The following is a 26,352-nucleotide window of genomic DNA, read 5'->3' on the forward strand; positions in this document are numbered from 1 at the left end:
TCGTGGTCGGAGCTGCTATAGCATGCTAACGATTAGCTGTTAGCTCCTCGGTGAATACATTTTTTCACGAATTGTCCTGGAAGGGGGATAAGAGGAAACAATTTTCAGAGGGGAGCTAATGGCTAACAGTTAGCATGCTAAATATTAACCAAGATTTTTTTTATGTTACCCATCGGGGTAGATAGTATACAACATATTTCTTTGATGGAGATAAAAAAAATGAGGGAGAACTTTGACTTTTGAACACATTTTAAATGTTAATTATTTATTTACGTTACTCTTCGGGGCTTCCGTACTGTCTCCCCTTTGATTCCTATAGGTCTACGTATTCTTTGCACCAATGCGACAGAGTGAGTACTTGACGGCGAGCCACGGTGTTGCAAGCGCACGTTCCTTGTTTACAACCATGGTTATAGTTACTTAACATTGTTATTTATCTCACAGCAAATACTTGGAGCTGCATCAGAACTCTTATGTAGTGGTCTCGAAGCTCTTGCACTGCATACATAAACTTCATATGGGCAGTGCTGTCATCAGCTTTGCGATATATTTTTGTCCTCCATCAAGGTGTGCAGATTTCCTAGCGCTTTTTCACGGCGGACACAAAATGCACCCCTCCTAACAACGTACTACACTTCTCCATGCCTGAGAGAATTACTTCCTGTAGACTTTGCAGTTGTCAGTTTACTTCTGACCAGGGCTGTGTTTGAAACAGTCTACTACGTACTACTTGCATATTGATTTGGAACCATTTATGCAGTATGCGAACAAAACAAATTTTTCCAGTGCTTGAAAGATACTCGGATGACGTACTAATCTGGCCAAATATTCCAGTACGCAACCAGAGCTATCTTTGTGTTGTACTACATCCAGTCATGCAAAGGAGGTGGAAAATCTTTCCCAAGTGCATGGAACCTGCATACAATCCCGTGATTCCGTAGTGTGGGTTGCTTTTGTTGCATACTGAATACTATACTGCATACTACTACAGCAACAAGTATGCAGTATATACTGAGTGCAGTATGCAGTATACAGTATGTATTAGTCTGTTTTGAACATGGATTCATCCTCTGGTAGTTCCCTGTCTGTCATGAGGAGTAAAGCACCAGCGTACCTAAGAGGCGATTCCCCATTATATGAAACCAGCACGACTGGATATACAAGCTTCCGTAAAACGAACTTCCAAAAGGGAGGTTGAAAATTCATGCAAATAAATGACAAATTGAACCCTGTTCCCTTCCCCCTGGCATGTGAGTTTAATAGACCCAGGTTTTAGCCTTTTTTGTCCTGACATGGGACATGGGCATATGCAGAACAATGTAATCCCTGAACCATCTCACAAATAATTTAATTCCACTTAATTCTTTCACCTTTCACTCCATAGTAAAAAGAAGTCTAGTTTCAGTGCACACATATACAGCACAGAGGTAGGCATATAATGGACTTGGAGTCACTTTCATAATGAACTCACATCCTTGCTCTCTGTACAGAATTGGGACATCAAACCGAGGTCCAGGTCAGCAATAGTAGAGCTTAGCCAACCCTAACTCTCCCAAAACAACGATTTTTAATGAGTCGGGATGTAAAATGCATTCATTCTGGAATGTTACAAAATTTATTGGAACAAGTTCCAGTGTTTCTCACGATTTAACATGCCTGATTCAAGTCATTAAGGGTGTCATGACTTGAATCAGAATGACTAAGTCAGAATATGATTGTTTGGAAACTGTTGAGTGCATCATGAATTATGAAATTAAAGAACACTGAATACGCAAATGAATGTGGCTGGAAGAATAGTGGAATAATGTGTCATATATGACAATGTGTCATATTTTTTATTTTTGCATTTGAAAAAATTCCCAAGAATTTAATTTTACACTCCAGAAATGTTGTACTTCATTAAATATCCTTAAACATCAATTCTCATCAATGGACTACAGGGTGTCTGGACACCTGTAAATGCACCTGTAAAACCTAATACAGTGGCTACTGAGTGTATGTACAAGGTAAGCGTTAACAAAGTTGGTACTAGAGGATACTAAAATCTTCCTTCTCTAGACCAACCCCCTACACCTGTGTTGGGCGTGGCCGGAAAATATAACGTACAGTATTCGGGATTGTGGGACACACCGTCACCAATTTACTACAGTTGGGACCCTGATAAAGGCCCTTAACCATCAAGTGCTGAAATTGTACTCAGATATAATGATATATCGCTTTGGATAAACGCATCAGATAAATCCCGTAAATGTGATGTTCAGAGGTGGTGTGTGGGCGGAGCAAGGATGTTGAATTTAGCTGCAAGGTTTTAATACCACGCTTTATGTACGTGGCTGTGACAGAAGTTAATCCGCAGAAAGGTCATCCTGAATACCCCACAAGAAGGCACTGGAGCGAAACGATACGTTAAAACATACGAAGTACACGAAAGAGGCCGTCATGCCACAACTGGAGAAAGAAAGTGATGCGGTCGGAGACGAGTCTAGAAAAACCGAAAACAGTCAGGTTGGTTTACCTCATCACCCCTGCGCGAGAAACTACGGGTCGCCATTGCTTTTGTTTCGTCTCTCGCTTAAAATTTATTCTTTGTAAACTAACACAATTACGCTGACTTGCATAATAAATTGCTTATTTAAAAATATTTATTTTAAATTTTTTTGATTCATTGGGAAAAATGTTCTATAAATTCTCCGGATATTGCACTGTGGCATTGATTACTAAAAACGCAGATAATGAAAGAAAGAAATATATGTAAGCCAGAAACTCAGCGACTAATATAAATTCAGCGTAGTCTGTAGTCTTTGACATGTAACTTCTGACCACAACTTATTTCCTGAAGCTTCGTTGATAGCACAGCTGTGCTGAATATCACAGAAACAGAAACATATCTCGCGAACTAGTTATTGCAAGTGTCCTGGCGCAACTTGTTTTTTTTTCCCTCGGGGGGGTTACAGGTACTGACTTGCATACACGCCATGACCGCGGGACTCGGGTCATTTTCGTCTTTACTACGTTCACAATGCGGTCCAGCCACTGAAGATAGACGACACGTGTGTTGTGGAGACACGGTTTTCTAAAAGCATAATCAGATACTTTTAGTAATTAATGGGACTTTATATACTATTTCTGAGATGACCGAAACTTGATGAATTAATAATTAATTCAGTCAGAGCAGGTGTACTGTATGTAGTGTTCGGCGTCTAACCTCAATACGAACCTCTTTAAAGATGGACACAAGGGTCCAGCATGATGTATGTACAGTCTTGGTAGTGGTGGTGGTGATCAGTTATAATTATGCTTGCAAAAGTGCTCTCTCTCTCTCTCTCTCTCTCTCTCTCTCTCTCTCTCTCTCTCTCTCTCTCTCTCTCTCTCTCTCTCTCTCTCTTTTGCAGGTAGATGGAAATATTCAGTGGTACTACTGCATTTGACAGATAGCTTGACTGCATTACTTCCTTCTGGCTGCAGTAGTTCACTTTATTAGTAGTAATTAAAAGCCATTTGTACACATAGCTGAAATGTTAAAATATCTAGAAGCTTGTGCAAATCTGCAGGGTACATATTACTATTTTTAAACACTGAGGGCCCAATTTGTTCTTTCTTTTAAACTGCGCCCTGCCAAATGTACCTTAATTTTTAAAGATCAAAAAAGTAACCCCTCAGGTAAATATGTACTCTAAATAACATTTATATGTCATAAACATCAGCTAGCAACCAAATTTTAAGCTTTACGCTGTTGGATTTGCTAAATACATAAAAATTGTTATTAAAAGAATTCTGGCAAAATAAGAAAATGTGCTTAAAATGTGATTTCCGAAGTTTAAGCAACTATAGTGGTGAATGATAACGTAGATGGTGAAGGAAAACATCCGAGCAATGAACTGCATTTCAGTGGCATTTCAAAACGGAATATAAACAGCACTGTTGTATAATCTGCTCATGTGCTGACTCATGTCACTAACCCACCCAAACATGTACCATGTATCTCATATGTATTTAGCTACATCTGCCTGCACAACACACACCCAACAGTAAATCAAACATGCTAGTCGGAGAGGTTGTATTTTCCACAATGCTTTAACCGCATTGAAAAATGTAGTGAGTCCACACAGTAGAACTGTGACTTAGTTCACAGAAGTAACCACAGAACCACCATTAAGACGTTTCCCAACCAGAAGCCATGGGTGGACAAAACCACCTGCGAGTCTCTTAACTCTCGCACTGCTGCCTTCAACGCAGGGATCATCAGGGGGAACATGGACGAGTACAAGTCTGTGGCATACGGAGTGCGCAGGGCGGTGAGAGGGGAAGAAACGAGTCACAGTTCCAGCAGATTGGCTGCAGAACCCTGTGGCAGGGACTACGGACGATCACAGACTACAGCAGCCCACCCCCAGGACTGATGAGTCCACACATTCTTCTCTCACTTCGAGGCTGCATCTAGCAGCGTAAATGCCAAAAGCGCTAGTGCTAACGACACAAATGGCGCTATCGGCGCAGCCAACGGATCATGCGCGTGGCCCACCATCAGACGGCGCCCTTTCATCATCACGGAGAGTGACATGGGAGAGTGTTTAAAAGAGTGAATACCAGGAAGGTGGCAGGACCAGACAGAATCTACGGTAGAGTCCTCAAAGCCTGTGCAGCCCAGCTAGCTCAGGTATTCACTGATATCTTTAATCTCTCCTTGACGCATGGTATCATCCCACCATGCTTCAAACGATCCACCATCGTTCCTGTCCCAAAGAAACGTCGGCCTAACTGCCTCAGTGACCCTGTTTCCCTCACATCGGTCATGATGAAGTGATTTGAAAAGCTTTTCAGAGACTTCATCACCTCTTCACTGCCAGCTTCCATCGACCCACTGCAGTTTGCATACTGTCACAACCGCTCCACTGACGGTGCAATTGCGCACATGCTTCACACCACAATGACCCACCTGGGCAAAGGGAGGGGTAATTATGTTAAAATGCTGTTTGTCAACTACAGTTCAGCATTTAACACCATCTTCCCATTCAGAGGCACCAGCAAGTTGGAAGATTTGGGACTTCATTCATACCTGTGTGTATGGATCTCCAATTTCCTAACAGATAGACCACAGTCAGTACGGGTGGGCAACTGTCTCATCCACCCTCACCCTCAGCACTGGAGCCCCCCAGGGTTTTGTCCTAAGCCCCCTGCTCTACTCACTGTACACCTACAACTGCATGGCCACTTTCAGCTCTACCACCATCGTCAAGTATACTGATGATACTGTCGTCATGAACCTGATCTCTAGCAATAACGAGAGGGCCTACGTGGAGGAGATTAAACACCTGGAGATCTGGTGCCAGGAAAATAGTCTCCTAAACATCAAGACAAAGGAGCTGATTGTGGACTGCAGCAAGAAGCAGGAGCGGCACTATCAACCTGTTAAGATCAATGGAACTATGGTGGAAAGAGTAGACAGTTTCGGGTACATTGTAGTTCACATCTCGTAGGACCTGTCCTGGACCTGCCACACCAACTCCCTGGCAAAGAAGGCTCGTCAGCGTTTTTACCACCTCAGATGCCTAAGAGACTTCAGACTGCCCTCAAAGGAGCTGCGGAACATGAGGAACATCATGGTCTGCTTTGGGAACAGCACCAAGCAGGACAGACAAACTCTCCAGAGGGTGGTGCATTCAGCAGCGCGCATCACTCATACGGAACTTCCTGATGTGCAGACCATCTATTACAATCAGTGCCAGACCAAGGCCAGGATGATTTTGAAGGACCCCACCCATCCCGACAATAGGCTCTCCTCTCTATTGAGGTCAGGAAAGTATTTTCGCTCCCTGAAGACTAACACAGAGAGGTTGAGGAGGAGCCTCTTCCTACAGGCCATTCAGGCTCTGAACGAGGGCAACTGATGGGACTACTCTTCATTCATTGGATTCCCCCACTGGACTGAACCATTGTTCATTATAACGTTATACACATTCTTACCCATATTTTGTTTTTTGCACTGCACCATATTGCACGCCTACACCCTGAGCTGGATAATTGGATAATGGTACATTTGTATATAATCATATTCATCTTTATTCATTCCCTTTAGATTCAGTCATTTATTTATCTGCACATATTTATTCATCCACATTCACATTTATCTATTTTTTTTTCTCCCAGAAAAATCCTGTTTTTATCTTGGACTTTATTTTTCTTCCTTTTCAAATACACTGTAGAATCTATTTCAGGTTAACCTTACATTTCCCTTATCTATATATTTTTCCATATTCTTGGTTTACGGGCAGAGCAGTCTTCAAAGGCATTTCACTGCCAGTTATACTGTGTATGACTATGTATGTGAAACAAACTTTGATTTGAGAAAGTAATAAACTACATTGCGAATATTTGGGTTATTTTTGATGCTATTAATTATACCCATCCATCCATAATAAACTACATTGCTAGTATTTGTAAATACACCATCTACCCCGCTGCTTTTGTATTTATTCACATCTTCCATATTGTCCGTAATGTCTATTGAATTCACCAAACGCCTGTTAATCTTTCAACACAAAATTATGTGATCCTGTGTATGTTTTTTGTTTACTTTTCATTAATTTTCTATCACATAATTTTTCCATAAACTGACATTGCTGTGTGTCATGCAGACCTCCGGTTCGGTAGCCCTAACTAATGATGCTAACACTAGGGTTCTTCACTACATTTTAATTAATTTAATTTAAATACATTGACTTTATTACTTAAATGTAATTTATTAATTTATTTACCAATTCATTTTCAGAAAATTAACACTGAAGCCAGCACAACCAATTTATAGTTTAACACTTTGTAAGGTTATTTTTGATTATCTATCTATCTATCTATCTATCTATCTATCTATCTATCTATCTATCTATCTATCTATCTATCTATCTATCTATCTATCTATCTATCTATCTATCTATCTATCTATCTATCTATCTATTCATTCCTCTTTGTGCTCTCCTCTTCTCCTCATTGTATCTCCTGATATCTGTTGTTCACCATTATTCCTGCCATACACATAAATGCCATTAACCTTGCAGTGAACATGCTCTCTAGGTCAGAGTTGCCAAAAAAGAGTCCTCATATTGCAATGAATTCTCAGTGGCTGTTGTAAATGGAAGGATGGAGAGTGTGAAGATTGAAAATTGTGCTGTTTGCAGTAGACTGATACTCTGGTCACTTTAACCTGGCTGTTTGCTTACAGTTGGCCTTGTATTAGACTGCTTTTACCATAATTTATTTCTGTCTAATTTAAACGACGTCTGTGCTCTCTGAAGACCTTCTTTCATTGCCAGATCTAAAATGTTTGTCCTAGAGTGGGTTTTTTTTCCCCTGCAGACTACTGTCGTAGGTAGACACTAACCAGACTGGTTTTATGTTTCATATACAACATGGATATTGAGCACGATTTTCCACTAGTAGCAACTTTTATTTTTGTTTAATTGACTAATTGATGTCTCAGATAGTTGTGGTTAACTAAAATGAAAGGTATGGTCACAAAGGAATAGAAGTCTGTCCATGCACATAAAAATGCAGTAAAAACTGAACTTCTGAATAATATGTATTATATTTACTCCATAATGCTTAGTGTATACCGTAGAAGTAACCAGTCTGACTGAACTTTGCAAGTCATTTCTTTTTCTATCACTTAAAAAGCACACACTGGTACCAGCAGCAGTGGGGATGATGTCCTCTAATGTTACCCGCTTGTTGTGTTCCAGAGTCGGCTATCATGGGGAATAAAGAAGAGGGTGTGCACTACGTTTGTGGAAGATGCAAGCAGGTATTGCAGCTCTGGGTGTGGAACAGGCCGTCTGACTGAGCTCTGAGCTGTCAGCAGGAACTGTAATCACAGTGAATGTTGATTTATGTAATGACTCTTGTGTTGTCTTCTATGGAATTTTCCACAACGGGTTGGAACAAAAAAACGTGTTACTAACCCGTGAGGAACACGCCTGGCTGGGTTTTGAAATCTAATTCTCACATTGTTACACTCAGGCCTTTACATTACATCATTATATTCATCAGAGAGTATGATATAAATCTTAGGATAAGCACCACTATGAGTTACTCACTCTCATCTCTCCAGTAAAGGGACGTGTCAGTGTGGAGCTGAACAGGAGCTCCATGGGGCCATAGCCACACGGGACTATTTCAGCTCTGCTATGGTGTGTCAGTGGGACAGTGCCCTGCACACCTCCGAGTATCCCACTGATGCCTTTGGAGAGCTTAAGTTCGCCGGGACTGGCCACAGACACAGTCATGTACGTGGCCCACACATGCGCACGCACTTCATAAGAGAGCTTATTATATTTTGTCTTTTCTCTAAGAGGCAGGGAAATACATTTTGCAGTTTTAGTTAATATGATCTTGCCCTTCTTTATTTAGTCTAATCTTGCTTGTCTTAATTTGTTCATACTGTCTCATGAATGAGTTAATACATTAGCTTTAGCGACGAGGGAGTGTTGTTGCCTGGAGACCTCAGTTAGATTAGCATGTCCACCGTTGCTGGTTGCTGGTTGCTGGCTCTGGTGTATTTCAGTAAGGTCTCCGTGACGTGCATCACTTGCTATGAATAGAGAATAGGTAGGTGTGCACATGTGTGAGGGAAAGGAGACAAGACATCAGGTGTTTGTAACCTTTAGTCTGAGATGTAGTTATATATGATAAGCTTTCTGTGTCATTATGTACCTTTCAGTTGGTCAAAAAACACCACCCTAAAGCAACGTTCTCTAAGTCTCTTCACATACACACACACACATTTAATTAGACTTTTTGTTTAAATCCACAGTTTATACGCCTGTCCTGTGACACTCCATCTAAGATCATCTACGATCTGATGACTTCAGACTGGGGGCTGTCGGCACCAAACCTGGTACTCTCCGTGGTGGGTGGGGGTCATGAGAAGGTCAAAGGTTGGGTTCGAGAGGTTCTGAGGCAGGGCCTGGTGCGAGCCGCCCAGAGCACAGGTGACCTTTGACTTCTGTGTTGTCACTTCCTCCTCATATCTGTGCTAATCTGCACTATTTTCTGTCATTTTGTGGTTCTAGTTTCTTCATTTCTTTCTCTGCCTGGTATTGTGTTTCTTTAGCACCATTTGTTGCTTCTTGTATTTTATTGTTTTTGTTTTTTGTTTTGTTAAGGTTAACAGTTGCAATGGTGTATGCTAACAGCACTTTTTATCTCCACTCCTCTCCACCTCTCCACTACATTTTGCTATTACAATGCATCTAGAAAGTATTCACAGCGCTTCACTTTTTCCACATTTCATGTTACAGCCTTATTCCAAAATGGATTAAATTCATTTTTTCCTCGAAATTCCACACACAATACCCCATAATGACAAAGTGAAAAAAGTTTGTTTGGAATTGTTGCAAATTTATTAAAAATAAAACAACAACAACAAAAATTCACATGTACATAAATATTCACAGCCTTTGCCATGACACTCAAAATTGAGGTATCCTGTTTCCACTGATCATGCTTCAATTGTTTCCACCTGTGGTAAATCCAGTTGATTGGACCTGATTTGGAAAGGCACACACCTGTCTATATAAAGTCCCATAGTTGACAGTACATGTCAGAGCACAAACCAAGCTATGAAGTCCAAGGAATTGTCTCGAGGCACAGAGAGGGGGAAGGGTACAGAAAAACTTCTGCAGCATTCAAGGTCCCAATGAGAACAGTGGCCTTCATCATCTGTAAATGGAAGAAGTTTGGAACCACCAGGACTCTTCCTAGTGCTGGCTGCCCAGACAATCTGAGTGATCAGGGTAGAAGGGCCTTAGTCAGGGAGGTGACCAAGAAACCAGGGGTCACTCTGACAGAGCTTCAGCGTTGCTCTGTGGAGAGAGAAGAACCAGAAGGACAACCACTTCTGCAGCACTCCACCAATCAGGCCTGTATGGTAGATTGGCCAGATGGAAGCCACTCTTCGGTAAAAGGCACAAGACAGCCTGCTTGGAGTTTGCCAAAAGGCAGCTGAAGGACTCTCAGACCATGAGAAACAGAATTCTCTGGTCAGATGAAACAATGATTGAACTCTTTGGCCTGAATGCCAAGCACCATGTCTGGAGGAAACCAGGCACCGCTCATCACCTGGCCAGTACCATCCCTATAGTGAAGCATGGTGGTGGCAACATCATGCTGTGGGATTTTTTGGCAGCAGGAACTGGGAGACAAGTCAGGGTCGAGGGAAAGATCAACGCAGCAATGTACAGAGACATCCTTGAAGAAAACTAGCTCTAGAGCACTCTGGACCTCAGACTGGGGCGAAGGTTCATCTTCCAACAGGACAACGACCCTAAGCACACAGTTAAGATAACAAAGGATTGGCTTCGGGACAACTCTGTGAATGTTCTTGTGACCCAGCCAGAGCCCAGACTCGAACCCGATTGAACATCTCTGGAGAGATCTGAAAATGGCTGTGCCCCGACGCTTCCCATCCAACTCGGATGGAGCTTGAGAGGTTCTGCAAAGAAGAATGGGAGAAACTGCCCAAAAATAGGTGTGCCAAGCTTGTAGCTTCATATTCAAAAAGACCTATAATTACTGCCAAAGGTGCTTAAAGTATTGAGCAAAGCCTGTGTATACTTATGTACATTTGATTGATTTGATTTTTTTTTTTTTTTAATTTTATTTTTTTAATAAATTTGCAACAATTCCAAACAAACTTTTTTTTCCACTTTGTCATTATGGGGTATCGTGTGTAGAATTTTGAGGGGGAAAAATTAATTTAATCCATTTTGGAGTAAGGCTGTAACATAAAGTGTGGAAAAAGTGAAGCGCTGTGAATACTTTCTGGATGCACTATAAAACAGAAAGAATCAGGATTACTGTCATTATTTCAAATGTTTTAAAGATTTTTTTTTTTTTTTATTTGACCAGTGCTTTGGGACTAAGTAGCCACACTCAATGTTTTTATTTCTAAGAATTCAAATACTTTAATAAGGAAGTGATTTATAGAATGAAATAGTTAGTTATTTAACTTTTTTACTGTCACCCTCTGAATGAAAACAGGGGCAGGGGGGATTCTCTTCTTCTGATAAGTCACTATGATTGCTTTGGTTTTACTGCACCAATCAAACCTCTGTACTCCTCCTCATTGTCCTTGGTGATGCATCTATAACGATTGCATGCACAAATGAGAAAGAGGATCCAATCACAAGATTAGTGGGGTCAGGCAGGTATTCATAGGTTGTTCCAAGGTCAATAACATGGGGCAGAGCACGGGGGGGGTGTCCATGGTCAGGCAGGAGACGAGGTCTAAAACACAGACAGGAGTCGGAAACCAGGAAGACAAAACCATAACTGAACCACTTGGTATGCAACATAAGGTTGGCAATACTTTGTGATATGAGTGTGAAGGAGGGGAGCTTTAAGTAAGGGAGCAATGATGAGAGTAACAATGATCAGGTGTGTGCTAGTATTCCAGCGAACCAGATCAGAGGCGTGTGTGGGAAGAGGTAGGCATGGCAGTGTGGGGTTGAGTGGGATTCCTGGCGTTCGTAATGGCATCCAACAATGGAGGAGTCATCAGAAAACCTCTGGAGATGAAACCAGAGTTGAAGCGGAGGTCCAATGTATAGACAGAAGGAATGGGGCTAGCTCTGTTCCTTGGGGTGCACCGGTGTTACTGATCACAGACTCAGAGATACAGCCATTCAATCTCACATATTGTGGCTGAGCTATAAGGTAGTCCATGATCCAGGACGTGGTGTTGGGGTGCAGGTGCATCTCCAACAGTTTCTCTCTCAGTAGGCAGGGCTGGATGGTGTTGAAGGCACTAGAGATGTCAAAGAACTTAACTCTCACAATGCTTCCCTGACTCTCCAGATGAGAGAGGGCCTTGTATATCATGAAGATGATGGCATCATCCACCCAACTAAGACCTCATGTGCTGCAGAACCAGCCACTCAAATGTTTTCATAATGTGTGAGCTCAGAGCCACCGGTCTGTAGATGTGAAGACCAGTTGGATGACGCTTCTTTGGCACTGGTATGATGCATGAGGTCTTCCATACTGTAGACACCTTCTTCAGAGAGCAGCAGTGCTGTAGAGGAGCTGCCAACTGCTCAGCACATGTTTTTAAACATCCTGGGGTTGATGTCATCAGGCCCACAAGCTTTGGTACCCCAAAGCCTGTAGAGCTCCCACATTACCTGGGTGATTGAGTACTCTGTTCATGCTTCTTTTGTTCAGTGAGTGAGCACTAGTGATGTCTGTGTGCTTTGTACCTTTACACTAATGTGTGTGTGTGTGTGTGTGTGTGTGTGCATCAGGGGCCTGGATCATGACCAGTGGGCTGAGCGAGGGCGTAGGTCGCTGTGTGGGTGAGGCAGTGAGGGACCACAGAGCTGCTGCCTCCTCCCCTTCCCACTCCAAAGTCGTGACCTTGGGTGTCGCCCCCTGGGGGCTGGTTTGCAATCGGCAACAGCTCGTCAACCCAAAGGTGAGAACTGGCTTTAAATAAAACACAGGTGAACCTCAAGATTGATGAATGTGTATTAGGCATTTCAATTGGATCAGTTCATGTAAAGGTTTGCCCTGCACCATAAAACAAACAAACAAAAAAAGCTTTGCATCCTGTCTGATATAAAGCCCACTTGGAACTCCCACAACACCCCTGGGACTCCTGGAACAAGGCTTAATGGACAGATGGAACAAATACATGTTTGGAGAAAACAAAGCCTGCCAGCTCGGAAGTATAGTGGAGGGAGTGTAACAGTATACGACAGCTGTGAAGCATAGTGGGTTACAGTAGCTCCTAAACACAGTGCAGGGATCTTCCACAGCTACTGAAAGTAAGGGAGGATTGTAGTTCCTTTGATTATTAAATATCACTTTTCTTTCTGTGATTTTGGTTGTTTAATCCAAAAGTTGTTCAATAAATATTGTGTAGTGTTTGTTGATCACAACTTAATTTATTATTATGACTTAGCTGAAGGTTTACAAAGATAATTTGATCATTTTCATAACTATGCTCTGTGCTTACATTCCATGTAGATGTCACTGAGCATCCATGTCTACATTCTAAGAGATGGGATCCATCTTTTGTTTTGCAGGGTAGTTTCCCAGCGAGATATTATGTTCAGAACACATCACAAGACTCCCTCTATTTGGATAAAAACTACCAGGGCTTCCTCCTGGTGGATGATGGTAGCGTAAACCGTCGAGGTGGTGAGATGCGCTTCTTAACTAACCTGGAGGACTACATTTCCCATCAGCGAACTGGAATATGGGGTGAGGGAGAACAGCAACACTTTAAAAAATGGAAACATGGAAACCTGAAAGGAAACAGGAATTTATATGTGTAGTTTTAACAAGTTAACTGTGCACAGTTATTAAGCCCCTGTTACCTTGAGCCTTTTGTAAAGCTCAATGTTTAATGTTAATGTAACATCACACATTTTGATGCCGTCATGTTTCAGAATTATTTTCCATTAGTGTTGAAATACTTAACAATCTTACAGATTTAGTCTCAGAGGTACAGGGTCCTAACCAGAGTACCAGATAAAAGTGAAAGATGTCCCCTGTGGATTTGACTTCCTTTAATCCTTTGATTTTAAATATTATCGAACATGAGCTAAACAAAAACAAAACCAGATCTAAATAGGTGGTTACCTGTGTATGTGCTGTCCTGTAAGCAACCCCACTGCTCTTCTGAGTTATGACAGAATCTGAGGAATGTTCACCTGTGTAAGAGCACACATCAGTGCAGCTACTGCCATGGTGTTCCCCCCCAACCACTCATAGCTGCCTGGGTCTGATCTCTCCCCTCTACTTCCTGGGTCTGATCTCTCCCCTCTAATGCCTCGGCCAGGCTCACGTAACCCTATGGCATCATGTTCTGGGAATCAGAAAAACTCAGACCAGGGGTCTCCATTCACTACAGATCCAATAACCCTGGTGACAGTAACTGGAATTTACTGTGCCTTCTTTGTCTACAGTCCAGATGTAACTCTAATTCACTATCGCATGTGTATCTATTATCCAGATATGTATGATTCTTCTTTATGTTATCAGTGAAGTATTATGTTCTGTGAACTGTGTAACTGGCCGCAATAACTAGTCTGTTTGTCCTTCCTTACTGCTCTCTCTCTCTCTCTCTCTCTCACACACACACACACACACACACACACACACACACACACACACACACACACACACACACACACAGGCAGCGGTAACATTGAGATCCCTGTGATGTGTGTGCTGGTTTCCGGGGAGGCTTCAGTGTTGAAGGTATGTTGGAAGTTCTGTTTCTATGGACCTCTATTGAAGTTAACTACAATACACAACTGGGCCATGTCTCTCTCACTTTCCATCTTCAGAGAATGGATGCTTCCCTGAAGAAAGTGACACCATGGTTGGTGATGGATGGGTCAGGTCCAGCAGCTGATCTGATCACAGAGCTCCTGAGTGACCTGAACTCTACATCGCCCCCTGTGCATGGGGAGGGCTCTAACACTAGAGAGAGCTCTAAAGCTGAGCTTGGAGACAGAGTGCGAGAGATGATCAAGAGACACTTCCCCTTTGAGAAAACAGTTGAGGAGCTAGTGGACCAGGTGAGAATAGGAAGGAGTGTGTAAGGGGGGCAGGGTTTTTTTCTCTGTATGTTTCTTGGGAGGAATAGACAGAAATTGGGACAGTAAAGTGGAGTGAGATTGGCCAAATCATGCCTCTAAAACTTTTTCTCTCTCTGTTTCTAGGCTCTGAGCATCTATCAGAATAGAGCCTTAATCACTGTATTTTATGATGATCAGGATGGCCCAGATGATTTTGATACAGTCATTCTAAAAGCTCTGGTGAAAGGTAAGCTCATAGATACCATCTTTTGTGTTGCAAGAAGTGTGCAAATTTATGTGTGTATGATTTTATGTTCTTATATTTTTGAATTGTGTGTTTGTGTTTGGGTGGGCACATGCACAGCCTGTAAACAGGTAAGCAGTAGCGCCAGGGAATACACCGAAGAATTGAAGTTGGCTGTAGCCTGGAACAGAGTAGACATTGCCAACAGTGAGCTCTTCAATGGTGACATCCAGTGGAAGGTTAGAGTAATTACAAGTAACTTAGTTAGCGTGCACATACTGCACTAGACCTAAGTGAATATCTCTGTGAAATACATGTCTACAAATACTCTCCGTATATTCACTCTTATTCTTTCTCTCTGTGGCAGTATAATGATCTGGAGGAGTCCATGACAGATGCTCTGGTGAACAACAAGCCCCAGTTTGTTCGCATCTTCACAGAAAATGGCCTGAACATCCTGGACTACCTGACGTTTGAGCGTTTGGAGAGTCTGTACCAGTCGCTGCCGGACACCTTGGTGTACACGCAGCTGCAGACGTACCTGAGCGAAAGGAAAAGTCCCTCCACCTCACACCCCAACTCAAACCAGTCGCCTGGGAGCAAGTCCAGAATACCCCTACTGGGGTCTTCTAGTGGCCATGGAGTCAGCCTTTTTGAGGTGAGAGCAGGGGAGGAGGTGTGGCTCACGTGGGGGTAGATGTGTGTGTGTGTGTGTGTGTGTGTGTGTGTGTCCCTTTTTGGAGATGTTTTCTTTGGTGGATATGCATTGTGTTATCTGTGTTCTAGGTTTCGCGGTTGTTAGGGGACATATTCGGAGGTGTATGTCAGCCTTTTTATTATACAGCCCTGGGACTAGAGCCAGGAGCAAGTTCAAGGAAAGCTACGCGGGTACTGTTCTCCCCATAACATCACCTCTCATCTACTCATTTAAAAAGTAATAGAGATTTAGAACACTGACCAAAACAACACTGAAGGGCTGTTATTGGTGAAACCAACCTTGTCCTCAGGGTTTCACATATGGTCCATTTTAGTTGTTACATCTGAGGACTCCAGATGGACACGTCCTGTCTCAGGGTCTGCGTGGACAGGGTTTGGAGAAGTTGCCTTTACTCAGTTGCATATGTTGACTGTTGTTACCTGTCGCTGCCAGCACGTGACCAAGCTCCTGCAAGGTGAATGTGCATATCGCTACCAGAAGTGCACCTACCCCTGGACCTCCCTCTTTATCTGGGCTGTTCTGCAGAATCGCAGTGAGATGGCCATTTTCTTCTGGGAGATGGTAATGTTTCCTCTCTCCCTTCATTTTTGCCTCATCTCTCAATATGTGCTCAGGCTGTTGGATGTTCTTTCGAGATGTAGTTTTCCTCCATATGTCCTTTCCTCTTAGTTGTTCTCTCTACCTTTCTCATATTGTCTGTCTGTCCTTAACTCCTCTTCCTCTCTCTCTCAGGCAGAAGAGTCTGTGTTGAGTGCTCTGGGTGCATGTAAGATTCTGAGAGAGCTTTCCAAGCTGGAGGATGAGGCAGAGACGAAGCAATCCATGAAGGATTTGGCACAGAAGTTTGAGAATCTGGCCCATGGTGAGTGAGTCTGGGCCACACAGCACTTGGCTGGTGATGGCACTGCAGACAGTGGGGATAGTGGCTTGTATGGATTTACAATGGCTGAGCTGGGCAATGGAATTGGTAAAGGTGCAGACAGTGGGGATTGTGGATGGTGATGATTCAGGATTTGCAATCACTTCCATGGCCACAGATGTATAAATCCAAGCACCCAGGCATGCAGACTGCTTCTACAAACATTTGTGAAAGAATGGGTCACTCTCAGGAGCTCAGTGAATTCCAGCATGGTACCGTGATAGGATGCCACCTGTGCAACATATCCAGTCATGAAATTTCCTTGCTACTAAATATTCCACAGTCAACTGCCAGTGGTATTATAACAAAGTGGAAGCGATTGGGAATGACAGTAACTCAGCCACAAAGTGGTAGGCCACGTAAAATGACAAAGCAAGGTCAGTGGATGCTGAGGCGCATAGTGTGTAGAGGTCACCAACTTTCTGCAGTGTAAATCACTGCTACTTTTTTGCGGAGTAACTAAATGAGTTAAATTTTGTGGATTTGCTAACCCCACATTCTACACAGATGTGCATAATCATGTGGATGTTTGTTTGTCCACGTACCTCCAGATTTGTCACCCTGTACCTATGACAGGTTTTACTGCTGCTACTCATTCTGCTACTTGTTATTATCAGTAGGGTTTTTTATTATGAAACCAGTGTGAGTGAACCACCTTTGTCTCCACAGATGTGTTTTCTGCCTGTTACCAGAACAGCGAGGAAAGTGCCTTCACTCTCCTCATAAGGACCTCCCAAAGGTGGGGCGGAGTCACCTGTCTGCAGATGGCCGTAGAGGCTGATGCCCGCCACTTCTTCAGCCATGATGGTGTGCAGGTCTGCAGCTCCGCCCTGTGCATGTGTTTAAATATGCTAATACGATCTCACATTCATGTGCACAGAGGTGTTGTTTCTCTCTGAGTTTGTTGTTGTTGTTGTTGTTTTCTTTTGGGGGACAGAATCTGCTGTCTCGGATCTGGTGGGGAGACATGAGCAGCAGGACGGAGGTGTGGAGGCTGGTCATGTCCTTCTTCCTACCTCCCCTCATCTACACCAACCTCATCACCTTCAGGTTGGGAACCTTCTCCTTCTCTTCTGTGCTCTCCTCTCCTTTCCCACCCTGTCCTAAACTCTTCAGTCCTCTGCAGGTCAGTGTCTGTTCAAGCTTTCTCTGAGCTGGTGTTCTGTGGGATCATTTGGGTTCTGTTAGATTTGAAATGCTGTAGAAAACCACAAAACCACAAATCAAAAGGCATGCGTTTCTCCTACTCTCCTACTGTGGAATATCAACATATAATTTTCATATAATTTTTAGAAAATGTGTGGACTGTCTTGTATGCTCTTTTTTGTGTTATTTTTATGAACAGTCACAGCAGACAGACAGACAGCCTGCAAGCACCAAACACAAGAACCTTCAATATGGATGACATTACCCAACCCATGTAACTAACAGAACCATGGACAGTCACATTCAGATGGTTTCACCAATAATTCCACCATACAGAAAATCTGACTTGGATTTGTTCTCGATTGACTCAGTCTCTCTGGTTCTGTTAGGGAGGAAAACGGTGCATCTCAAGCTGCTTCTCCTTCTGAAAATGTGGAGGAGGAAGAAGCAGACACTGCAGCCATTCCTCTTGCTGATGTCTCACACGTGTAATTAGTTCCCACTAAATTTATACACAGCTCAGTAAATATTTTCTCATTCATGATTCCATCCTGTTAATAGAAATGTGTGTAATCCCCTATTTTGTTCAGTTATTAATTAATTTATTTAACTTTTTCAGTGAAGAGGATGTTGAAGACTGTGTTATTGTAAAAGGAGACCCCACAGGTAGAAATGAGGAGTGAATTTATTTGTGACTTTGAATCTGGAAGTCTTGAAGATAATGTATTTTTGGTTCTTCTTTTACAGAATCGGATCATGTTATTCCAAAATATCCTTTCATACTGCATCGATGGCGGCAGTTCTGGTTTGCCCCGGTTACTTCATTTCTAGGAAACGTGCTCATGTACTTCCTCTTCCTCTTCCTGTTTTCTTACACACTACTGGTTGAGTTCAAGCCTCCACCTCCAAATGGCCCCGCCCCCATAGAGTATGTTTTGTACTTCTGGGTGTTTACTCTGGTCTGTGAAGAGATTCGACAGGTACAGAACCACATACACACAGATATGATGTACATACACACATGCGTGTGCACGTGTACACATACACACAATGGCTTATGTCTCTTTCAAAGTCTTATAATGTAGGTGGTACAAGTTTCTCTCAGAGTATGAAGTTATACATCTCAGACTGGTGGAACAAGTGTGACCTTACAGCCATCATACTATTCTGTCTTGGGCTCATCTGCAGGTGTGTGTGTGTGTGTGTGTGTGTGTGTGTGTGTGTGTGTTTGGTGGTGTTCTGAAAATGGGACAGAAATATCTATACCTGTCATACACCAATTTGTGTGTGTGTTGCAGGATGTTCCCTGGGTCCTATGAGTTTGGGCGTCCAGTGCTGTGTGTGGACTACATGGTCTTTGCTCTTCGTCTAATTCACATATTTGCTGTGCATAAACAGCTTGGACCCAAAATCATCATTGTTGGAAAAATGGTAAGTAATGGACCAAGATGCCTCTGGGTCTCCATAAATGAAATGTTTCATAGACACACATGGATTCCCTCATCTCAAGGAGGTATCCATTATTTTCCCCCTAGGTGAAAGATGTGTTCTTCTTTTTGTTCTTCCTGGGAGTCTGGCTAATGGCTTATGGGGTAGCCAATCAGGCGTTGTTATACTCTTATGACCCTAGACCTTATTGGGTCTTTCGTAGAGTCTTCTACAGGCCATATCTGCATATCTATGGACAAATACCACTGGACGAATTAGATGGTAAGTCGGTCAGTGGGTGGGTGAGTGAGTGTGAGCTTAAGTGAGATGATCAAAACAAGAAAACAAAATACACTTTTTTTACTTACCATCTTTCCAGTTCTAAAGCGAGGAGAGAAAACATGTACAAACAATGTCAGCCTTATCCAGCAGGGGGCGGAACCATGTCCGCAGTCTGAAGCTAACTGGCTTGTCCTCATACTGTTGTCCATATACCTCCTCGTCACCAACGTGCTCTTACTGAACCTGCTCATTGCCATGTTTAGGTATTAGTGCTCTGTTTTTTACTTTTCATCTAAATTTCCATTTTAAAATTATTTTTACATTTAGAATTTTTACAGTTTAATATTAAAATGCATTGATGTGGGGTTCCATTAGCACATTTGAACACTGTCACTGTAATTTGCTAAAGATGGCTGTTGAATACATGGAGTTCTTGGTATCCAAAAGTAAGTAAAATAGATCTACAGTTCTGGCCAAAAGCTTTGAGACAAGCACAGCTTTTCATTTTCACAAAATTTGCTGCTTCAGTTTTTATGGTGGCAATTTGCATTAACTCTAGATTGTGAAGAGTGATCAGATGAATTGCAGTTAATTGCAAAATCATTCCTTGCCATGAAAATGAACTTAATCACAAAAATTGCTGCATTCCAGCCACTGCATTTCAGCCCTGACACAAAATGGACTGTTGACATCATATCAGTGATCTTCTCATTAGGAGGACTAGGCAGCTGATTTAATTAAACCATTTATTGAATCATCAAGAACCTTTTAAGGAGAGGTTCAGTTGCAGTGAAGAAGGCTTCAGGGTGCCCAAGAAAGTCAAGCAAGCACCAGGACCGTCTCCTAAAGAGGATGCAGCTACGGAATCAGGTCGCCTCCAGTGCAGAGCTTGCTCAGGAATGGCAGAAGGCAGGTGTGAGTGCATCTGCATGAACAGTGAGGTGAAGGCTTTTGGATGATTGCTTGGTACCAAGAACGGCAGCAAAGAAGCCACTTCTCTCCAAGAAAAAACATCAGGGCCAGACTGACATTCTGCAGGAAGTATAGGGATTGGACTGCAGAGGACTGGGGTAAAGTTATTTTCTCTGATGAAGCCCCCTTCAGACTGTTTGGGGCACCTGGACAAATGATTGCCAGAGAAGAAAAGGTGAGCGCTACCATGAGTCCTGTGTCATGCCAACAGTGAGGCATCCTGGGACCATTCATGTGTGGGGTTGCTTCTCATCCAAGTGAGTGGGTTTGCTCAAAATTCTGCCTAAGAACACATCCTCCAACAGCAACTTCCCCCAACACTCCAGGAGCAAGTTGGTGATGAACAATGCTTTTTCCAGCATAATGGAGCACGATGTCACAAGGCCAAAGTGATCAGTTCTTGTGTGGACAAACAAAAACACAGAAACTGTAATGAACTCCAAGCACTGATTAGGCAAGAATGGGTTGCCATCAGTCAAGATTTTGCCAGGAAGCTGATATCCAGCATGCCAAGGTGAATTGCAGAAGTCTTAAAAAGTAGCGTCAACATTGTAAATATTAAGTCTTTGCTTAAACTGGATGTATTTGTCAATAAAAAGGTTTTAAAAACTTTTGAAATAAAATGCTTATAATTGTACTTCACTATACCATATAAACATTTGACAAAAGGATCTAAAAAAAACTGAGGCAGTAAACTTTGTGAAAACCAAAATTTTTCTCAGTTTCAACTTTTGGCCATGACTATAGTATCTGATTGTATGTAGAGGGTATTTAGTTTTGTGGGGTTGGTATAAAAAGATATTCCTCAGAAAGGTAACGTTAGCTTTGCAGGAGGACTGAAGATCCCTAATCTGGACTCTGGTGTTCTGCATGGAGTAATTTGTAATTGATGGTTTGTATGTGTGGTCTTTGTGTAGCTACACGTTTAATAAGGTCCAGGAGAACAGCGATGTCTACTGGAAGTTCCAGCGCTACAACCTGATAGTGGAGTATCACTCCAGACCCTGTCTGGCCCCGCCCCTCATCATCATCTCTCACCTACACCTCTTCATCAAAAGGATCATTCTCAAAAAACCCTCTCTCAAGATCAAACACTTCAGTACGTATAACAGTTTGTAAGATTTAAGATTTAAACTGTAGTTTTAATTATATAAAAACTGTTAGTAAAAGAATTATGGAAAAATAGGAAAATAAATAAAGAATGAACTTGATCCCCATATAAATAATAAATAAAATCATCCCTGTACAGTTGACATTCATTAACAGTAAAATAAACCTGCTGGCCAACCAGCTTGTTGTGCACAAGGCCTTAATCAGATTTAACATTTTCGTGAGTCCGTACAGTAGAACTATGACCTACTTCACATAAAGTAGTAAACTACACTGCTAAATATTTGTAAATATATTCTCCATCTATTATCTACTTTTAATCTTTCAACTTTGGAACACTGAACACAACTCTGTTTTTTTGTTTGCACTTCCCATCTTACCATACTCAGATTCTTCCATAAACTGTTACTGTACCTTACTCAGCTATACTCACATTCTTCCATAAACTGTTACTGTACCTTACTCAGCTATACTCATATTCTTCCATAAACTGTTACTGTACCTTACTCAACTATACTCACATTCTTCCATAAACTGTTACTGTACCTTACTCAACTATACTCACATTCTTCCATCAACTGTTACTGTACCTTACTCAGCTGTACTCACATTCTTCCATCAACTGTTACTGTACCTTACTCAGCTATACTCACATTCTTCCATCAAATGTTACTGTACCTTACTCAGCTGTACTCACATTCTTCCATCAACTGTTACTGTACCTTACTCAGCTATACTCACATTCTTCCATAAACTGTTACTGTACCTTACTCAGCTATACTCACATTCTTCCATAAACTGTTACTGTACCTTACTCAGCTATACTCACATTAGGCTGCTTGAGATTATTTGATTTATGTAAATACAATTATTTAGTTCACTACTTAATTTTATTGATGTTTAGCGATTCATTTTTAGCTATCTACTGTTTCACATTTGTTTGAAGTTAATATTTTTTCTTTTTTTGTTCTTAATTAAAATCTTTTAGCATACATCTATGATTTCTTTTCTCCATCTCTGACTAGCATTAGCCTAGTTCTAGTTTAACATGTAAATTTAAATGAGAAATAATAACACGTGGAAGCATCTAAGTCTGTAGCAGCTCTGAGAATGTTCCCTTTCCACATTCACTTTCATATTTGGAAATGTTCAGGGGGGATTAAAGTGTTCTGAAGTGACCGAGGTCCTAACGTGACTGATCATGGATCTGTTGTTGGGATTCCTGTAAGCTTTGATGTTGTGTTGATCAGACTTTCACATCGGATTGAACTCATGCTAGTTTGCTGAGGAATGTTATCAAATAATAAATATCTGCCCTCTCTCTCTCTCTCTCTCTCTCTCTCTCTCTCTCTCTCTCTCAGTGTTGGAGCTTCATGATATGAAGGCCAGTAGGTTGAACACATGGGAGTCTTTGCAGAAAGAGAACCTGCTGTCAACACGAAGCAAAAAACTGCGTGATAGTGACACGGAGCGGCTGAAACGCACCTCTACCAAGTTAGTCCTTCCTTACTCCTGGAACAACACTCTACTCTTCTCTCAGGTTTTTTAAAGATGAATTCCAACAGTTTCCAAAATGTATACATAATGCAATTGTTAGGAAGTAAACAAAGTTCTTCTGATTCAAATAACTGAAAAATGCATGATTTTGGAGGAAAATTGTCAAGTCAGAATTGTCCATGACAGCTACAAATAGTCCAACCTGAGGCAAAACTATTACATCACCTAGTTTGAATACCATGCCTGATGCCTTACAGACCAGTTTAGTAACATTTATGTTTGTGTATACACAAGGATATGCACCCAACAGCGTTTTTGTTTTTGTTTGTTGTTGTTGTTAATAAAATTGTACCTATAGGGATGTCCTCTGAGCAGTTAATCCTATCTACAGAATTACTTTAATCAGGTCTAAAGTATTGTTTTACTCAGATCTACAGTGTTACTATTTGCAGTGTAGAGTGGTTTTCTATATTGTACTGAACAGCAGTGTAAACTGTAAACTAAATCAACTGTCAATGTGAGGGGCAACAGCTTCACAGGTGGTTCCCTGTTAAAGAGGTGGAAAGTTGTGCACTCGGGTGCAGATCTGGGACATTATCAGTAGGTGTGCTGAGCAAGTTTTCAGTAGAGGTGGGATTTTTAAAAGAAACTCCACAGCAAGGGTTTGAACTCTGAGAAAACGAGAGGAAACCCATACAGGAGCATGCAGGAAATTGTAAGGTAGTACGCAAAGAACACAATTTTTAAAAAATGTACAGTTGTAGCTAGACAACCAATTTAGCGATATCAGGCTTTGGTATAAGAACTCAGAAGCTCTAGCTTCACTGCTAGTTTGTATAACACACTGAGGTTTTAGGACTCCTGTCTCCCATCACAAGCCTTGTAAGGAAATCCAAGTCGATATCTTTCTCTAGGAGGGATCATTTTTCTTAAAAGCACTGCGTTACTTTGCTTCTCAGAGGTAGTTAATTGTAAATGTTAGAAAATCTGTGAAACACTATGGCAGCTCCTGTTCTGTGTATGAGAACAGGAGACATGGAGAATGTTGTGACTTGTTGAATTGGATGTTGCCATTGTGTGTGTGTGTGTGTGTGTGTGTGTGTGTGTGTGTGTGTGTGTGTGTGTGTGTGTGTGTGTGTGTGTGTGTGTGTATATATATGTATGTGTGTGTGTGTGTATATATGTATGTATGTGTAGAGTGGACAACGTGTTGAAGCAGATGGCTGAGATACGAGACCATGACCGCAGGTTACGAGTGTTGGAGTCCCAGGTCAGTGGCCAGCATGCAGACTTGTCTGTTCCTTCACACTGTATACACAAGGCGCGTGTGTATGTGTATATCCCCGTAGTTTCTTCCTGTGGCTCTGAGTATGTTTGTATGTTTTAACATACTGCACACTGTATATATTTGTGTGTCTCATCTGAGCCACAGCTGTTTGGTTTGCCTGCTCAGCCCAGACTGCTGAGTTTCTGTCATCTCTGTCTCACACACACACCCTTACTCATTTCACCTTTGGTTACATTCCACTGCCTGTATTACAATATTATAAATGCAGCTGTCCCTCAGGTCTACCTCTGAACAGTCTGGATTTAATGCATCATTCTTTCTCTCTCTCTCTGTCTTATTCTCTTTCAGCTGGAGTATTGCTCTAGCTCCCTCTGCTGGATAATGGAGGGGCTAACACAGAGTAACATGATTAAATCAACTCATCCGCGTCCTGCTCACAGAGGTGCCATTTTCTATCTCTCCGCTCTCTCTCTCTTTCATGTATGTGTGTACTACTGTCTGTTATATATATATATATATATATATAAACACACACACACACACATTGCTGAAACAGGCCTCATGAAAGCTCTTAGTACTGATTTATTTTCAGTACTGCATGTCTAAAGATGACCACAATCAGGCCATTGGCTCTCTGCTGACTTCAAGGAGAGGACTGGGACAGTCACTTATCCCAGAAATGCAAGTGGTGTAGAAGCTGGCAAGTGGAGGGGCAGTTGTAGCTCAGTGGTTAAGGTACTTGACTTGTAATCATAAGGTTGCTGGTTCAAGCCCCACCACTGCCAAGTTGCTGTTGTGCCCTTGAGCAAGGCTCTTAACCCTCAAGTTGTACTCAGTCATAATTGTATGTCGCTTTGGGTAAAGTGTCCGCTAAATGCCATAAATCTAAATCTGCCGGGGCTTTTATCCTGCAGGGTCCCCCATAAACCACAGCTCTGTTTTCACTATGTGCTTTAAAGGAGTGTGTGTGATTGTTTTTTTATTTTCTCTTGAATTGAACTGAACTGAATTGAATCAAATAGAATTGAATGGAATTGAATTGAATGGACTTGTAAATGTTAGCAAATCAGCGAAAGGCATCTGCTCCATGCCAAGGCCTGATCGGTGCTATGTTTGCTGTTCCAGACGTGAACCTGACCTCCTACTCTTCAACAAGCTGAGGGAGCAGTGATCAGAACATCTAAAAGACTACAGACCACATCCACGTGCCCACAAGCACACGCATGTATTGATATCCAGGCTCTGGTCAACAGAGAAAAAGGGGCACAATTCTGGAACTGTCTTTCCATTTCACTTTTATAAGCATTACGTCTGATCATCTCCTGGTTGTTTTCCTGCCAGGATCTTCTAACTTTTATGGACCATATTCTTATAAAAATGTTTTTTAACTTTTTAAAAAATATAATAAATACTGTGACAGACTAATGCAGTGTTATTAGAGTCTTTTATGAGCCATGCTGATATGGTTGTAATGCTCATGTCAACTTCAGAGTAAAAACCTAATTAGGTCCGTAGGTCCCTGGCTAAGTTTGAGGGCCACCAACTACAGCGTATCTCTGTAAATCACGTCAAACATGGCAACTTCTAAACAGCTAAGGAAGTAGATTAATTTTAGCTGAAACAGAGGAGACATGGTAACAGTTACTGCTAAAATCTGGTGGGTGGTAAGTAATTTAGTGACAAGTATTTGAATCCTCACACATGCACTCTGAATGCATTCACATTTAATTTTAAACCAGCATTTGTGCAGTTAGTTTTGTGATTAGTATATCCATGTAACATTTTTGTTTTCAGAGACTGAGTTATGTTACATAGTATTTTTCTCTAATCACAGTAGACGCCCTCAGCCCCAGGTAGTCTGCCAATTTTCAAGGTGCTAGAATCAATTTATCAGATGTGTAGGTGGTTACAGAGCGTTTGATCTCATCCAGAGGATCGCAGGTGCTTTCTTCACTCTTTTTATGATGACATGCCAATTAATGACCCATGTTTGTTCTGCCTTGAGATCGGGGCTGAATACACGATCCCTGCATGCACACCTGAGTGTGCTGTGGTGACCGTACAGGGAGCAGTTCAGAAAGGTGACGATTTAGCTTCTCGTGATGCAGTCAGCGCGTGCTCCGGCCAGTGGCTGTTATTTGATTAGTGTCTGCCTCGGTAGAAGCAGCC

At 42.0% G+C, this 26,352-nt stretch overlaps 1 protein-coding gene across 2 annotated transcripts; it reads left to right on the plus strand.

The window, feature by feature from the left end:
* Positions 1-2,144: 2,144 nt before the first annotated feature.
* Positions 2,145-25,621, plus strand: LOC113568647 (transient receptor potential cation channel subfamily M member 4-like). Of its 2 annotated transcripts, XM_035524456.2 has the most exons (29): positions 2,145-2,505; positions 7,734-7,795; positions 8,102-8,276; positions 8,804-8,981; positions 12,294-12,463; positions 13,077-13,254; positions 14,192-14,256; positions 14,346-14,579; positions 14,724-14,826; positions 14,944-15,062; positions 15,191-15,481; positions 15,610-15,711; positions 15,974-16,102; positions 16,274-16,403; positions 17,130-17,275; positions 17,398-17,510; positions 17,806-17,880; positions 17,996-18,094; positions 18,226-18,272; positions 18,354-18,586; positions 18,679-18,794; positions 18,905-19,037; positions 19,142-19,316; positions 19,414-19,579; positions 21,206-21,387; positions 22,760-22,892; positions 24,093-24,165; positions 24,532-24,625; positions 25,309-25,621. In XM_035524456.2, exons 1-29 carry the CDS (start codon positions 2,440-2,442, stop codon positions 25,341-25,343), a joined length of 3,822 nt encoding a protein of 1,273 aa, XP_035380349.2. In that variant the 5' UTR covers positions 2,145-2,439; the 3' UTR covers positions 25,344-25,621. The 2 variants fall into 2 exon arrangements, with proteins under 2 accessions (XP_035380349.2, XP_081567643.1); XM_081711517.1 differs by lacking the exons at positions 19,142-19,316; positions 19,414-19,579; positions 22,760-22,892; ... (1 more) ...; positions 24,532-24,625; positions 25,309-25,621 and having other exon boundaries at positions 21,206-21,348.
* The last annotated feature ends 731 nt before the right edge of the window (positions 25,622-26,352 follow it).

The sequence above is a fragment of the Electrophorus electricus genome, chromosome 3 (assembly GCF_041902795.1).
Source record: "Electrophorus electricus isolate QZ-2024a chromosome 3, ASM4190279v1, whole genome shotgun sequence".
NCBI classification, from domain to species: domain Eukaryota; kingdom Metazoa; phylum Chordata; class Actinopteri; order Gymnotiformes; family Gymnotidae; genus Electrophorus; species Electrophorus electricus.

What these genes read in the sequence shown, in the direction of transcription:
- LOC113568647 (XM_035524456.2), top strand. Translation starts at nt 2,440, where the DNA reads ATGCCACAACTGGAGAAAGAAAGTGATGCGGTCGGAGACGAGTCTAGA. An exon ending in GCGAGCCGCCCAGAGCACAG is followed by an intron (nt 8,982 to 12,293) that starts GTGACCTTTGAC and finishes TGTGTGCATCAG; the next exon opens with GGGCCTGGATCATGACCAGT. An exon ending in GATGACATTACCCAACCCAT is followed by an intron (nt 17,881 to 17,995) that starts GTAACTAACAGA and finishes TGGTTCTGTTAG; the next exon opens with GGAGGAAAACGGTGCATCTC.